Source organism: Rhinatrema bivittatum, chromosome 8 (assembly GCF_901001135.1).
Source record: "Rhinatrema bivittatum chromosome 8, aRhiBiv1.1, whole genome shotgun sequence".
NCBI lineage: Eukaryota > Metazoa > Chordata > Amphibia > Gymnophiona > Rhinatrematidae > Rhinatrema > Rhinatrema bivittatum.
The window spans coordinates 8,293,941-8,311,425 of record NC_042622.1 but is presented as its reverse complement, the minus strand read 5'-3'; the positions used below and the strand labels follow the sequence as shown (position 1 = coordinate 8,311,425).

At 50.4% G+C, this 17,485-nt stretch overlaps 1 protein-coding gene across 2 annotated transcripts in view; it reads right to left on the bottom strand.

Moving 5' to 3' along the window:
- Positions 1 to 3,966: 3,966 nt before the first annotated feature.
- Positions 3,967 to 17,485, bottom strand: part of TCEA2 (transcription elongation factor A2) — a 43,863-nt gene continuing 30,344 nt past the window's right edge. For both annotated transcript variants that reach the window (XM_029612192.1, XM_029612191.1), the window contains exons 4-10: positions 16,236 to 16,326; positions 15,473 to 15,606; positions 14,022 to 14,078; positions 4,879 to 5,033; positions 4,634 to 4,780; positions 4,484 to 4,555; positions 3,967 to 4,191 (exon numbers count right to left, since the gene is read on the bottom strand). In XM_029612192.1, coding sequence (XP_029468052.1) covers positions 4,183 to 4,191; positions 4,484 to 4,555; positions 4,634 to 4,780; positions 4,879 to 5,033; positions 14,022 to 14,078; positions 15,473 to 15,606; positions 16,236 to 16,326 — 665 coding nt within the window. In that variant the 3' untranslated portion in view covers positions 3,967 to 4,182. The remainder of the gene's footprint in view (positions 4,192 to 4,483; positions 4,556 to 4,633; positions 4,781 to 4,878; positions 5,034 to 14,021; positions 14,079 to 15,472; positions 15,607 to 16,235; positions 16,327 to 17,485) is intronic.

Below are 17,485 nucleotides of genomic sequence, written 5' to 3'. Positions count from 1 at the left end.
TGATCTCACATTTCTGTGTGGTACATGTACACGAAGTGCTGTGTTTAGCCAGTCGGCCATTTCATCATAGATTAATTTATGAATTATACACAGTGCTTTACATTGTATTCTTTGTTCGATAGGTAGCCAGTGTAGTTCTGCAAGTGTTCCTGTTATATGGTCTCTTCTTTTTTCCTGTCAATATTCTAGCAGCAACATGGCAATCATGTTCTTTTGTTATGTTCTCTGGGACCCACTGGTCCAATGTGATCTCGACCCACCTCCAATAAAAGAGAGAGAGACATCCCCCTATTTCCTGCTCCGGAAGGTGGGTCGGCAAACCTTCATTGGGAAGCTTGGGAGGGTCCACCACCCAAGCCCGCTCCTCTCTTGGGCTGTCAGGGACAAAAGGACTAAGACCTACCGAAAGGCCGAGTCCGCTGAAAAGTTGTTCCTCTATAGGGTCAAAAATGTTTGGAACCCCGGAAACGACCCCTCATACCAAGGGGAGCCGTAAAATGCTTCTTATCCTCCGGCAACTGAGGAACCAGAGACTCGCCCCACTTACTGGCCAGTTTCTCCAACTTGCTCCCAAATAAGAGAGAGCCTTTAAAGGGCATCTTGGTAAGAGTGGCTTTGGAGGCTGTATCAGCCAACCAATTTTGCAACCAAAGTTGACGTGTGGCCGCTATCCGAAGCTACTCTTCTGGCCAAGGTCCGGACCCAATCATGGCCTGCGCCTGCTAAAAAGATGGCAGCAGGCTCTATAACCGTTCTGGAATTCCCTCCAGTCTCATTAACCTCCCGAGAGAGAAGCAGACAAGATCTCACCACTAGGGCACAACAGGAGGCAATCTGTAAATAATTTGCCACTGCCTCAAAGGCTTGCTTAAGAAATAGCCTCAATCCTTCTATCATGTACACCCTTCAAGACCGCTCCTCCTTCTACGGGGATAGTCGTCAGCTTACACACAGCACAAACCAGAGCATCCACTTTGGGAAAATGTAAAAATGCTCTCTCACAGATTGATCCAGGGGTTACCAACCTTCATATGTCCGACCCCTTTTAGATTTGCCTCTGGAGCATCCCATTCCAGATCAATCAATTCCTGAATGGCATCCATCACAGAGAAAAAACAAAAGGCTTTATATAAGGAAAACAAATGGGATTCTTCTTCAGCTGAGACATAGCATCTGAACCAGGAACACCTAGATGTTTCAAGGTCCGGGAAATCAGGGCCAGCACTTCATCTCTATGAAAGAACCGCTCTGGAGGAATTTCCCCATCTTCCAGGGAATCAGCATCAACCTCATCATCAGTGCCATCTGGATTCCTGTCAGGAACACCTGCAGGGAGCAGAGGTGAGCCCTGGCACTTAAGCATAAGGACTGGAAGAGGGAGGAGCCACCGGCTGAGGGTCCGACCGGACAGAAATGGGGGAAGCGGAGGCCTGCACCTGAAGAAAGGCCTGTAAGCCTTGAAAAAATTCCATCCAAGAAAAAGCAGCCGGGTCCAAAACAGGCCAAGAAGGAACTGGAGCTGGTCCCACAGAACTGCCCTCGCCAGCAGAGGAGCCTCAAGGGAGACCCCAAGATCTAGCGTCCCCCCCCCCCCCAGTCAAGGCCATGCCCAACCCATCATCAGAATGGGAAGAGCCAGGCTTAACAAAATCCAAGGAAGACCATGCCCCCCGAGCATCTGAGCAGCGCTGACACAGGTTAGAAGCCCTAATATGACAGACAACACAAATAGGAAGACGCTTAGACTTCTTGCTTTCTGGTGCCACAGTGGCGGTACGCGTGCATCGCCACAGTTCATGCTTAAAAAAAGTGCGCCCAAAAATTAAGCACCAAGAAGAAAACGTGGCAAGCGCGCGCACTTGTGTGCCTAGTGAAGCACGTAAAAAGCTTGTGCGCATGAAAAATGTGCTTCAAAATGTAAACCGCACCAATGCGTGCACAGAGCAGATGCACTGCACATACCGACGGCCTATAGTGGGCAGTAGCACACACAAGCACGTGAAAACGACCCCCTCTGCCTACCAAGCCGCATGCAAGAACAAAGCCTAAATGCATGGCCTAGCCCACCGGGGGCCGCTCAACCCACCCAGCCGCCCAGTTCCCCAACCCAACGGAAGCGGGAACAAACGTCGGTGTGGCACGCCGAAAACGGAGACCAGAGGAAGTCCTGAAAACCCTCTGTCTCTGATTCAGGTGAAAACTATTTTTTTTTTTAACCTTACCTGAGCTCAGCACCTACTGGCTGAGACAGTCTCCGCCTGTGGGATGAGAGGGCATCTGCAGTCACTGCCACGCTCAGCCTCCAGCATCCACTGCCTTTCAGTGGAACTAGTAGCTAAGTCCATGCTGGGAAACCCAGCTACTGGACCAAGGCACACCTCTAAGGGACTATGGAAATCATCTCAGAAATTTTCAACTGGGGGAGGGACCTTTAGGTATCACCGCAGGAGAGCAGGGCTTCCTTTTCTGAATTTCAAATTTCTCCTTCCAAAAAGCTCGAAGCAATCCCCATAGGGAGATGCACATCCACCATCTGCTGGAGACGGAGAATACTGGCAGGCTGGGGTCACTGCAGGGCTATATATACTGTGACGTCAGCTTGCTCAGTCTCCATCTGTTGGCAGGGGAGCATAAAACCACTGGTCCTGAGTCCATCTGTTTACACACTAGGAAATTTGATTTTAAGAATTATTTTCATTTAGTCCAAACTAGTGAAAGAGCTTTTTGGCTGGGCCAAGCACCTGGAATGCCTTGCCTGCTCCCCTTTAGACTTTCTTCGATGTGCAAGCCTTTAAAAAAGCTTCGAAGACATTCTTGATCTGGAGTGCATGCAATCTTCCCAAATAGTTCTATGTATGCATGACTTGGTAATGCTGTTGCAAGCCGACTCTCATCAATAAGTTTTACTTATTTTTTTGCTGGTATTTCTTTGTTGTGATGCATTTCTCTTTGATTTTACAATGGTTGTAATTTGAGGGTGCAGGATATAAAGCATTTTAAATAAATAAATCAATACCCAGGTGGACTCATGGAAGATTCACCACTTAACTATAGAAATGACGGCAGAAAAGGAACAAATGATCCATGCCGTCTACACAGCAAGCTTATGCCTCTATCAGCTGCACTGTGCAGGTTACCCCCCCCCCCTGGCTTATCAGTTTCCCAGACTGTAAAAAATCAGGGCCCTCGGGTGCTGTTTGAATCCAATTTCCCTTAACCATTGCCGTGGAAGCAGAGAGCAATGTTGGAGCTGCATCAAAAGTATCAGGCTTAGTGATTAAGGGTAGTAAGTGCCGCATCAGTTAGTTAGCCCCTTGTTTATTTGTTCCCCAAACCATAAAAATCAGGGCTCTCGTTGGTTGCTGTCTGAATCCAATTCTCTTTTCTCACTTAGCCCTGTGAATGAGCAACAAAGAACTGGATTTACGCTTTGGGATCTGCCAGGTAACTTGTGATCTGGATTGGCACTGCCGGAGATCGGATGCTGGTCTCGAGGGTCCCATTCAGAGGAGTGATAAGGTCAGATCCTGAGCTTTTCACCTGCTGAAGGAGGCAGGAGAAATCACTCAGATCACAAATGATCTTGAGAGGCAGGCTCCTACGGCTTTGGGCCTGTGACCATCACAGCTCTGCTTCCTGTACAGGATATTTAAAAACTTCTTTTGGCACAGCACTATCGTGCTTAATGAATGCGCTTTTTGTTTTTTAATTCAGCAATCATACATTTCATAAAATGTCCACTTTTTTGTCATGCAGTATTAAAAAACACCAAACCTCCCGATTGTGCAGTACAAGTTCCATGTGTCACACTCTATGCATGTCAAGCCTGCACATGCAGGGGTGCATCTGCTGCTCGCTGTGCACCCTTAGGTACACAAGCCATGGCACCTATGCCTACAAAAATCCACCGCCTTTCATCCTCTCAAAGCCCAGGCACACCGAAAGGAAAACACCGCAGGCAGCAAGTAAAAGGAGGACAGAAAATGGCAAAAAAATTTATTAACAAAACAGGTTAATCTTCTGATGACAGAAACATGGCAGTGCGAGCTTTCACGGCAAAAGAAGAGGTGAAAGGCTTTTCATGAAGCATGGGCCCGCCTCGGATTCCCAGCTCCGGCACCGGCGGTCACTGAGGCTGCAGCTTTCTGGCCCAGGGCTGGAGGTTGTGCATGTCCCGGACATTCAGCAGAACTGTAAGAAGGTAAGAACGGGAACGTCAGGAACGGAGAGGAGAGCTCCAGCAGGGAAGCACAGGCAGAATGAAGAGCAGAAGCCTCAGCTCAAATCCTACAATGCACCTTCCCTTCTTGCTGCTCCACCAGCTGAGCGAGGTCACGATACCTTTCATACCACAGTCTCCCACCTCACCCCCATGCAAGCCACTGCTTCACCCAAGCTGTCTCTTCCAACAAAGCCCACTCCCTCGCTATTTCTCCAGGGCGGAGAGTATGTAACGTGTCCTGGAAGGACCACTTCACCTCACCTTCCAGCGGTTCCCACATTCGTTACAGACAACAAAAGTAGTCATGGGCTCATCTGCACTGCGCGTCTGCACCTGCAGAAAGCAACACAAGGGGTAAGAGAGGTCTCCAAGTGCCCGAGGACGAGGAAGGGCACGCTCCCTGCTACTTACCTGTGTGTACGTGCAGTTCTTTTTCTTACACTTTCCACAGGTGAAGAGATCCGTCTGGGTCCCTCCCGTCTTTCCCATCTGATGCTCCCGAATGGCTTCCTTTGTCATTGCTTTCCTCATCTCCTTCAGCTCGTTGCTGGCCATTTCCTAGAAAGGAAAATGCCAAATTCAGCTGGCCCCAGCAGTCAGCGGCCTTGCCTTTGGCCCCACCACCTGTTCCACGCCCGCACCAGCTTTCACCTCACCTCGGAGCTCATGCCTGCTATACTCTCAGGGGAGATGACCCCACACAAAACCTTCTTCCGCAGTTCCGGATTCTTGGAGTCCTTCAGGTTTGCAATCCTGCTGCGCACCCGGTTCTTGTATTTCATATCCGTATTCCCGATTTCCTGGTACACGAGTGGGAGGCATGTCAAGGAAATGATAAAACCATCAACCAGAGCTTCAAAGAAGCAAGCACACCAGGCATCGCTTGTCCAGGCTGCAGCTGCATTTATAAGCCTCAGGATCCGCCCTGAAACGCACACCCACTGCTCTATAAAATGCATCTCATTCACAAAACCACATTAGGGCAGTCAGCACGGGGGAAATGGCACACCTGACATTATTTAGCTTCTAGCACTACATGGATTAAAATGAGCTGATCAGCATGCAGAGGCTCATCCATACCCTAAACTCTGCAAACCAAATAATGTGGCTTGGGATTCTTCAGGTAAGCCACGTTCTTTGAAGAGAAGTTATCCCCAGCTCTTGAGCATTAGGACACTAAGACATGTCCCAATACTCCTGGGGCCATGGCAAGTCACCAACATCTCGCTCGCCCCTCCCATCCTACCCCTTCTCTCCCCTACCCCTCCTCCCAATTCCCTTTCTATAGAGGTGCAGCAGGACCCAGCATTATCCCATCCAACACTGCTAGCAGGAGGACCCAGCATTATCCCATCCAACACTGCTACCAGCAGCAGGAGGACCCAGCATTATCCCATCCAACACTGCTACCAGCAGCAGGAGGACCCAGCATTATCCCATCCAACACTGCTACCAGCAGCAGGAGGACCCAGCATTATCCCATCCAACACTGCTACCAGCAGCAGGAGGACCCAGCATTATCCCATCCCACACTGCTACCAGCAGCAGGAGGACCCAGCATTATCCCATCCCACACTGCTACCAGCAGCAGGAGGACCCAGCATTATCCCATCCCACACTGCTACCAGCAGCAGGAGGACCCAGCATTATCCCATCCAACACTGCTACCAGCAGCAGGAGGACCCAGCATTATCCCATCCAACACTGCTACCAGCAGCAGGAGGACCCAGCATTATCCCATCCAACACTGCTAGCAGGAGGACCCAGCATTATCCCATCCAACACTGCTACCAGCAGCAGGAGGACCCAGCATTATCCCATCCCACACTGCTACCAGCAGCAGGAGGACCCAGCATTATCCCATCCAACACTGCTAGCAGGAGGACCCAGCATTATCCCATCCAACACTGCTACCAGCAGCAGGAGGACCCAGCATTATCCCATCCAACACTGCTAGCAGGAGGACCCAGCATTATCCCATCCAACACTGCTACCAGCAGCAGGAGGACCCAGCATTATCCCATCCCACACTGCTACCAGCAGCAGGAGGACCCAGCATTATCCCATCCAACACTGCTAGCAGGAGGATCCAGCATTATCCCATCCAACACTGCTACCAGCAGCAGGAGGACCCAGCATTATCCCATCCCACACTGCTACCAGCAGCAGGAGGGCCCAGCATTATCCCATCCAACACTGCTACCAGCAGCAGGAGGACCCAGCATTATCCCACCCCACACTGCTACCAGCAGCAGGAGGACCCAGCATTATCCCATCCCACACTGCTACCAGCAGCAGGAGGACCCAGCATTATCCCATCCCACACTGCTACCAGCAGCAGGAGGACCCAGCATTATCCCATCCCACACTGCTAGCAGCAGGACGACACAGTATCTCAACTCACACTGGCATCAGCAGCAGGACAGCAGAGTTGCTTACCTGTAACAGGTGTTCTCACAGGACAGCAGGATGTTAGTCCTCGCATATGGGTGACATCATCAGGATGGAGCCAATCATGGAAAACTTCTGTCAAAGTTTCAGGAACTTTGACTGGTACCTACTGGGCATGCTCAGCAATGCACTGACCCTGCAGCCAGCGGGGGTCCCCCCTCAGTCTTATGTATAGCAAAAAGAGCGTGCAAAAAATAAAATCATAAATCACAAGCGTACTCAACTCCGCGGGATGGCGGGTGGGTTTCGTGAGGACTACCATCCTGCTGTCCTGGGAGAACACCTGTTACAGGTAAGCAACTCTGCTTTCTCACAGGACAAGCAGGATGGTAATCCTCACATATGGGTGAATAGCGAGCTGAAGATGCCCAAGCAATGCACCAAATGTACCCAAAGATGTGCAACAGGCACAACAACAGGGGTGATGTTTTGGTATACAGGCAGGCTGAATATCCCAGCGGGTGTAGAAGGAAGTTGGATATTACGCTGAGAATAGATTGCGTAGAACAGACTGGCCAAAGATAGAATCTTGTGCACCAGCCTTGTCTATGCAATAGTGTACTGCAAAGATATGAAGAGAACTCCAGGTTGCAGCTTTGCAGATATCAATGAGAGGTACAGAGCGAAGGTGTGCAACCGACGTTGCCACTGCTCTAATGGAGTGCACTTTAACTCTGTCCTGAAGCGGAAGGCCTGCTTGTTGATAGCAGAAGGAAATACAGTCCACCAACCAGGAGGACAGGGTCTGCTTTCCTACCGGGATTCCCAGCTTAAGCTTATCAAAGGAAACAAAGAGCTGGGTGGATTTCCTATGGCTTGCAGTGCGTTCCAAATAAAAGGCAAGCGCACGTTTGCAGTCCAAGGAATGGAGAGCCCGCTCAGCAGGAAGTGAGTGGAGCTTCGGAAAGAAAGTAGGCAGCACTATGGATTGATTTAAATGAAACTCAGATACCACTTTTGGTAGAAATTTAGGATGAGTGCGAAGGACCACCCGATCATGAAGAAATTTCATGTAAGGAGGGTATGTAACCAGCGGCTGTAGCTCACTGATCCTGCGAGCAGACGATAACACCAGAAGAAAAAGGACCTTCCAAGTGTTATGCCGCAACTCGCAGGAATGCAGAGGCTCAAACGGAGGTTTCATGAGCTGCGCTAAAACCACATTAATGTCCCAACTCGGGGCCGGTGGACGAAGAGGAGGCTTCAGGTGAAGCAATCTCTTCATAAAGCACACCACCAGGAGCTGTGTCGAGATAGAGACATCCCCTGTACACCTATGAAAGGTGGCCACCGCACTGACATGCACCCTGATGGAGGAGGTTTGTAAACCAGACTCCGAGAGATGCCAGAGGTAGTCTAAAAACTGATTTGTGGGGCAGGTAAAAGGATCTAACTCCTCTGAAGTGCAGCACAACGAAAATCTTTTCCATTTAGAATGATAAGATCTTCTAGTAGAAGGCTTTCGTGAAGCTATGAGAACCTGGGATACAGAGTCCGATAGATTGAGCGGTTGCAAAATCAACCGTTCAACATCCAAGCTGTCAGTAACAGAGCGTGAAGGTTGGGGTGGCGCAACTGACCGTTCCTCTGAAAGATCAGGGACGGATCCATGCCCAGAGGAATCTGCAGACATACTGAGAGATCCTGAAGGATGGGAAACCATGCCTGTCGCGGCAGTAGGGAGCAATGAGAATCAAACCTTTGTGCGTAGCTTCACGAGAGTCTTGCTGATGAGAGGAAGTGGTGGGTAGGCATAGAGGAGGCCCTTCTTCCAGGATAGGGCAAATGCATCCAGAGGCAGAACTTGGTGACTGCGATGTAGGGAGCAGACGTTGTCCACCTTGTGATTGTGAGACGATGCAAATAGGTCGACACTCGGATATCCCCCCCCCTTCCGAAATATTCAGTCTGCCACTACAGGGTTGAGAGACCACTCGTGGGGCTGAAACTCTTGACTGAGATTGTCCACTAGCACATTTGTCCACACCTGCCAGATAGGTCGCTCTCAGAAGCATGGCCTGAGATAGAGCAAAAGCCCAAATTTGTGCCACCTCTTGACAGAGAAGGTAGGACCCGGTGCCTCCCTGCTTGTTGATGTACCACATCGCTACCTGGTTGTCCGTTTGAATCAGGATTGTCTTGTTGGACAAACAATCTCGAATCGCAGAGAGAGCATATCTGATCACTCGGAGCTCCAGAAAATTGATTTGATGTTGAGACTCCTCTGTTGACCAGGTACCCAGAGTCTGCAGATGGTCGACATGTGCTCCCCAACCTAGAGTGGAAGCGGCGGTCGTTAAGATTATGTGAGGTTCTGGAGCTTGAAATGGTAGACCTTGAAGCAGGTGGGACTCCTGGATCCACCATGCCAGTGAGAGACAAAGCTGCCTGGTGATGTGGACAATGTCGGACATTGGATGATGTGCCTGTGACCACTGGGACTTTAATGTCCACTGCGTTACTTGCATGGCCAGATGAGCCATTAGGGTAACATGGACCAAGGTTGCCATATGCCCCAGAAAGACGAGTACATGACGAGCCATTGTGGTTTGGTGAGACTGTATAGCACGCGCCAGCGATGATGGCGTGTGAGCTCGGTCCTTGGGAAGAAAAGCCCTTGCTTGGATCGTGTCAAGATCCGCTCTGATAAAGGAGATGAACTGAGACGGAACCAGGTGAGATTTCTGATAATTGATTAGAAATCCCAATGATAGTAATAGCCGCACCGTAAGATGGAAGGAGTGAAGAACTCCTTCCGATGACTGAGCTCTCAGTAACCAGTCGTCCAGGTAAGGATAGACGTGAGTGCCCAGTCTTTTAAGTATGCGGCTACGACTGCAAGGCATTTCGTGAAGACACGAGGGGCCAATGCAAGGCCGAAGGGAAGTACTCTGTACTGGAAATGTTGGTCTCAGACAAGGAAGTGGAGATACTTTCTGTGAGATGGGATAATTGCGATGTGCATGTATGCGTCTTTCAGGTCCAGAGAGCAAAGCCAATCCCCCTGTTGGAGAAGTGGACGTAAGGAGCCCAAGGTTACCATCCGAAACTTCTCTCTCCGAAGATGTTTGTTTAGAGCCCGAAGGTCTAATATCGGGCAAATACCTCCTGTCTTTTTTGGAATTAAAAAGTATCGGGAGTAGAACCCGAGCCCCCTCTGTGAACAAGGAACCGGTTCTATGGCATTCGCTTGAAGAATGGAAGTTACTTCCTTCTGCAGATGAAGTGGTTGGAGGAGGTCCACCCCAGCCGAGGTGGATTGTCCGATGGGATGGAGAGGAAGTTTAGATGGTAGCCTTGAGTTACGACCGACTGTACCCACCGGTCTGCAGTGATGTTTAGCCACTTGGTGGTGAAGTGGCATAGTCGGCCGCTGACAGGCAGAAATGGCAGAGGGGATGATCTTCGCTCCCGAATTAGAAGTCAAAACCCTGCAGCAGAACTAGGCTGGGCAGGAGGTTGAGTTTTCTGAGCCCTTGGCTGGCGGGGCGCAGATTTTTGGAATGGGCGGGATGGACGAGCCCGTGCCGATGGTGGATAATATTTCCGGGCTTTGTATGCTGTTCGTTTAGCTTCCCTTCTAAACGGGCGCTTGGAGGGAGCTGAGAATTCCGCATGAGCAGCCGAGAGCTGACGGAGTGATTCATTGTGGTCCTTCAGCTGGGCTGCCATCTCCTGGATTTTTTCACCAAAGAGGTTATCCCCTATGCAGGGGAGGTCAGCCAGACGATCTTCCACCTTCAGGTGAAGATCTGAGGACTTCAGCCATGCCCAACGGTGAGTGCTGATGCCGGCCGCTGACAACCGGGAGGCCGTATCAAAGACATCATACGCCGATCTGACCTCATGTTTACCAGTGTCAAAGCCTTTCTTAATGATAAAGTTCAGCTGGTCTTGAAGCTGCTCTGGGAGGGATTCACCAAAGTCCAGCAGTTGTTTAAACAGGTTCCGATTGTACTGCGTCATATATAATTGATACGCCGCAATACGTGAAATGAGCATTGCTCTGTGAAACACACTGCGACTGAACATGTCAAACTTCTGCTCCTTCCCAGGTGGTGCTGAGGAATGAGGTTTCTGATGCTTGGCCGTCTTCTGGGCAGACTCCACCACTACCTACTGATGCACCAATTGCGTCTTCTGGAAGCTTGGAGATGGCTGCACAAGATAGATTGCATCCATCTTGCAGTTCACGGGGGGGAAACGATCCAGAATTTTCCCAGTTCCGCTGCATCAAATCCTGTAGACTCATGGACGGGGACGGACATAATTTCTTTTGGAGGATCCAGGAACTGAAGTACCTCCAGCATTTTATGCCTGGAGTCCTCTTCCGTCTGCAGTGTGAAGGGAATAGACTCCACCATCTCCTTGATGAAGCTTATAAAGGAGAGGTCTTCTGGCGGAGATTTGCGACTTTCCTCTGGAAGTGACAGCTCCGACGGAACTTCAGTGGAGTCCTGGGAATCAGATGTATCATCTGTCCACGGATCATACGACTGATCCCCTGCATCCATTGGCGGCCTTGATGGAAGAGATGGGATCCCTCCAGCCGGAGGGGGCCTTGGCATCGAAGGCATCGGTGCCGGCATCGATGGTCTTGGCCTCTGCATTGATAAATCGAGATCCGGTATCGGTGCCGGGCGAAGTGGCACTGATGGCATCGGGGACTTCGCCGGTGGCCTCTGTGCGGGTACTCCCAAAGGCCCCAGAATGGACTCCGGCCTCGACGTGTCCTCTTCCTCTGATGAGAGCGGAATAGGCGTCTATGGAGCCATGGGGATTGGTGATTTCCTCGGTGCCCCCGGCAGGGCACAGATAAGCAAGTCAAGCTTATCTAGAAGAGGAAGCAGCATCAGTGCCGGTTCCGGCTTGGGCACTGGAGCTGGTGTCTGTTGTCTCGGAAGGCCTTGGACAGCTTGGACCACTGCCTCTTGCACCATCCGGTGCAATTCCTCTCGGAGTACTGGGGTGGTGAGCCCAGGTCCGGAGTGGGAGGTATGGCGGGCAGCGCAGGAGGATCCACCGGTCCCAGTGTATTCTTGGTGGCCGCGCCCACCGAAGGCAAGGGACGTCTCGGAGCATCCAGCTTCAAGGGCAATTCATGCTCCTCAGCGCGTGTCTTCTTCTTCGGTGGCTCTCTCGATGAGGGCGCCACCGGTGCTCCGGAAGTCGAAGGCCCCAGTCTCCGATGTTTATGCCGGTGCTTCTCCCGGTGGTCAGGTTTTCCCAACTCTGGTATCGATGACGGAGACGTCGAAGATCGAGACACCGATCAGGCTTCACCGGAGACGGAGTCAATGGCATCTGTGGAGACGGATGCTGAAATAAAAGTACCATCTTCTCCAAACATGCCAGACGGCCTTTCAGGGTCATTTGGGCACATTTGGTACATGTCTCCATGTCGTGCGACTGTCCGAGACATAATACACAAACAAAATGGGGGTCCGTGATTGACATAGTCCTCGGACAGTCCGGGCACAGACGAAAACCCGTTGCCATCGTGGCTGTCGAAATTTAGGACGGTTGCGGATCGTGCCGACAAGGCCCCGAGTGGTCCCCGCTGGGAATAGACTGAAAAACAGGGCAAACTTACCGTACGGACGCAGCAATTGACGGCGGAGAAGGGAGACCCCTGGGGGTATAAACTTTTGCAAGATTTGAAAAGAAATTTCCTGAGGAAAAATTCCTGTCAGGAACTGTGAAGAGCTCCAAAACTCTGCGTGGCTATAGCTGCGCGGAAAAAAAAAAAAAAAGAGACTGAAGGGAGACCCCTGCTGGATGCAGGGTTAGTGCCACGCTGGGCATGCCCAGTAGGTACCAGTCAAAGTTCTAGAAACTTTGACAAAAGTATTTCGTGACTGGCTCCATCCTGATGATGTCACCCATATGTGAGGACTACCATCCTGCTTGTCCCGTGAGAACCAGCATTATCCCAGCCCACACTACTAGCAGCAGCACAACTTACCACCCCACAATGTTACCAGCGCAGCAAGGACTGGAATTATCCCACCCTACCACCCAACAGCAGCAGCAGTAGGACCTGATAGTAGCTCACCCAACACTGCTAGCAGCAACAGCAGGACCCAATATCTTCCGATTCCCACACAGCTACCAGCTGCAACGGAGCCTGTCCACCTCAAACCTGGGGGGGATTGCCCCACCAGGATCTCACAACCCCCTGGGAGGATCCACAAATGTCTTTTAATCTTTTTTATTTTCTCTCTAGACTGCAGGTTTTACATCATCTACCATCTGCTGGAGACAGAAATACTGAGGGGCTGCAGATGGCACATGGGTTATGTACAGTGTGAGTGAGACTCTCTCTGTCTCTGAACTGAGCTGGATATCTGCAGGGACATGCCACTCTCTACACTGCTAGCACCTGCAGGACCCAGCATTATCCCACCCATGGGTTACGTGCAGTGTCAGTGGACTGAGCTGGATATCTACAGGGACATGCCACTCTCTACACTGCTAGCAGCTGCAGGACCCAGCATTATCCCACCCATGGGTTACGTGCAGTGTCAGTGGACTGAGCTGGATATCTGCAGGAACATGCCACTCTCTACACTGCTAGCACCTGCAGGACCCAGCATTATCCCACCCATGGGTTACGTGCAGTGTCAGTGGACTGAGCTGGATATCTACAGGGACATGCCACTCTCTACACTGCTAGCAGCTGCAGGACCCAGCATTATCCCACCCATGGGTTACGTGCAGTGTCAGTGGACTGAGCTGGATATCTGCAGGAACATGCCACTCTCTTCACTGCTAGCAGCTGCAGGACCCAGCATTATCCCACCCATGGGTTACGTGCAGTGTCAGTGGACTGAGCTGGATATCTGCAGGGACATGCCACTCTCTACACTGCTAGCAGCTGCAGGACCCAGCATTATCCCACCCATGGGTTACGTGCAGTGTCAGTGGACTGAGCTGGATATCTGCGGGAACATGCCACTCTCTACACTGCTAGCAGCTGCAGGACCCAGCATTATCCCACCCATGGGTTACGTGCAGTGTCAGTGGACTGAGCTGGATATCTGCAGGAACATGCCACTCTCTACACTGCTAGCAGCTGCAGGACCCAGCATTATCCCACCCATGGGTTACGTGCAGTGTCAGTGGACTGAGCTGGATATCTGCAGGAACATGCCACTCTCTACACTGCTAGCAGCTGCAGGACCCAGCATTATCCCACCCATGGGTTACGTGCAGTGTCAGTGGACTGAGCTGGATATCTGCAGGAACATGCCATTTTACACTGCTAGCAGCTACATTGGGTCTGCTATTATTCCACCCCAGTCATGCAATTTCTTGCCATAGCACAGTCAGAACTTTGAAAGGATATTTTCTTCAATTTGGGCAGCAAGATGCTCACAGTCTGTACCAATTGCAATGTAATCATCTGTGAAGTACCAAAGACAAAAAGATATACACACGAGGATGCAGTACCTTGACATCCCTCCCTCCAGCACACTCTGTACACAGACCTAGACCACAGCCATCCTGCTCCCACGCACGCTCCTGCTAAAGGATGCTTAGACCTTCACCTCATATCCATACTCTCAGCACAAGAGACAGGAGCACAACTCGCATCCAACTCCCTGGCAGAACCCTCACAAACCCCAAACCCAACGCCCAGCAGAAGCCTCAGGAGCAGAGGATTCCTGCCTGCTGCAAAAAAAAAAAAAAGACCAATCCGTCCATCGACTCTGCTGACTTAGTTTTGTCCATACTGCTAGGATATCCCCCTTATCCAAGTCCGTTCTTGTGTTCTTCCTCACTGACTATCACCCTGGGAAGATGAATACTCAAGACCCCCCCCCCCAAACCCATGTCTACTCACAAGCTTTGCAATCATTTAAAAAGCTATCAAAACTAATGAGGCTGTTGCCCAAATACCAACCAACGAGGTCTCCATGGCCTTCCTGAAGAGTACCTGCCACCACTGACCTGCTGGCACCAACCTCACTAGCCCATGACCTGCAGTAGGACTAAGCTGTGCTTCTTTACTCTGCCCCCATTTCTCACCTGGCCTCGGCTCTCGAAGAAGTGAAGGGTACAACCTCCCAACTCTTTCATACAACCTGACAGTGGAGAGGCAGCACCAGCCCAGGCTTATTCCTGCTGCACTGCCACACCCCCCGGCTGATCTCGGGCTTTCTCCGCACTTCTCCTCCACTAAAGATCCTCTCTACCTGACGACGCAGGCTTTCCTGAATTCTGTTACCGTTTGCGTTTCCCTCGCCTCCGCCATGGGAGTCCATTCCATGCATCCGCCACCCTTTCAGTACAGACATTTTTTGATGTTGCTCCCGAGTCTAAACCCTTGCAGCCTCATGTCCAAGAGCATTTTTTGCTTACGTACAGGGAACTCTCCTTTCCTTTCCGTTATACATATTTAGATCATTAAGTATCATCTCGAATGGCTTTGGGTACGGATCCTGCACTATTTTGGTAGACAGTTTTATGTTCCGGGGAACCTGTTGGGAAAACTCAGCCAAGGCCATTTTCCCCTAGCAGCACCTGCTGACATGAAAGCAGCTGCAGCAGGAACGGCATGAAACCAGCAGCCCTACAGTGCCCGCCAGGGGTCCTACAGAGAAAAGCATCCACTTGCTTGGACTAAAAAGAGACCAGCTCCATTTTCCCCAAACTCTAGAAAGCAAAGTGAACACAGGAAAGGCGAGAACGAGCCCTGGCTATAAAGAGAGAGAAAGGAAATGGGCCAAGTCCACAACCTGAGGCAGGAACTGTATCCTCACCAAGTGCCACGCCTCCGCCCCACCACAGGCTTACTGTCTGTCTGCAGGGCAGCTGTCAGGAGCTCTCTGCATTTATTGCGCACAGTGTCAGAGGTGACAGGGATCGGGGGGAAGGTGGTGATTTTCGGTGTTGTTGGAGTTTTGGGCTGCTCCTGTTTTTTGTGCGAGCTGAAAAAAAAAACCAGAAAAAATAATAAAAATAAAGGTAAAGTGGTTTGGAGTCAGGATCCTGTCAAACTTCAGTTTGCATGGCTGACAATCTGTTAGCAGCCCCTAGCAATACCCTCTACTGAAAGAGAAAACAAGAGAAAAGAAAAAGTCCAGTTTGTGTTAGCAGATAAGTAGTAATACCTTACAGCCAGCGGCCTCAGCTCTTCAGCAGCTATGAGCTCAGCCTGTACCCCTGCTGGATGGAGAGGGGGTCAAGGGTGAGCTCAGACCCGATGCTGGACCAGACAGACCTCTGCTCTCACCCAGTTTAGCATAGGTGATTCCAACCTTTTCTGGGTGCGGGAGAATAAAACGTATCCCCGAAGACAAGCGTGCAGAGTGCATTCTTGTTATATTGATGATGAACAGCGATAGGACACCACAGAGCAGAAAGCAAACCCCCTGCCAGCCGAAGGCCAAGTGTATAAAACCAAGGAAAAAACGTGCATCAAGGGACAAGCCAGAGTCAAGGTGGATCCGGTAACAGGACAAGCAAGGGAGGCGCATCAGAAAGCCTGAAGCAGCACAGAGGAGAAAGCAGCAAGCAGCAGTAGCCATCCTCTGCAGCTCTCCCCACAGATCCTTACCTGGGCTCCTTGCACTCACTGCTCTCACTAAATGAAGACGTTGGAGAGCAGGAGCTCTTCTTCCGCTCATCATTTTTCTCTTCCGGAGCATCTGCCAACAGAGAAAAGGTGAGAACAGCCACAAGCAAAGCCCCAGTCCCTAGGCTGGCCCCTTCTACCTGCTACGCTTTATTCTCTTGCTGATGGGATTCAGTATTAAGAGCCCTAGACTTCAGGGGAAAAGCCTCAAGGACGGGAGGCAGAAGAGCAGTGCACAAAATTAAAGAGAGATATAAGGAAGGTAAATAAAATGGTAAGAGGAAAAAAGATGCCACAGTGGTTTTCTAAAAAAAAAAAAGGAGCTGGAAAGTAAGTACAGAGATTGCAGAAAGAGGAAGGCAGGCGACACTAAGAGAAGCTAGGAAAGTAGTCAGAACGCACAAATTCAAACAGAAAAAAAAAAGCAATACGGTAAAACAGGAGCACGACTTTTTTTTTTTTAAGATACGTTAGTGATAGGAGTGATAGGAGGAAGAGGGGAGGAATATGTAGAAGCTGAGGAGGAAAAAGCAGAACTGCTTAACAAATCTTTCTGTTCGGTGCTCACTGTGGAAGGGCCTGGAGCAGGAGCACATAAAACAAACACAAAGAAGACTGGAAGTGAGGAAAACCTCCATCGATTTTCAGAGCAGTGTCTGTGAGGGGTAACTAAACTTAAAGCAGATAAGACGCTGGGGCTGGAGGGGACACATCCGAGGGTAGGAAGGGAACTTAAGAGATGTCCTGGCAGCTCCGCTGGTGACCTGTTCAGTGCTTCCTTAGAGTCTGGTGTAGACCCGGAGGACTGGAAAAGAGAGGATGTGGTTCCTGGTCATAAAGGGGGAAGTAAGGAGGAGGCTGGGAACTCTATGGTGAGCAAAGTAATAAAATCACTGCTAAAACAGAGGAGAGTGCCGTTTATTTAAAAATGTTTCTATACCGTCGCTAAGTTAAATAGCATCGCAACGGTTTACATGTAGGCACATAAATTAAGGTTGGTGATTGGTACTATGGTACATTCTAACAGGTGCCAAAAAGGTTCGGGCACAATATATCATAATACAAAAACAATCGATTTATTAGTAACGTGTACCTGTCAGGTACTATTTACAGGTAAAAATTCATATTCTCTGTGTTATATAATTACGTAGGTTCTGTGTGTTGGTGCTCTTCTGCCTTTCCTGTATGTTTTCTACTCTCCGGTCTCTTTAGAAAATGCTCGTTTGAAAAGC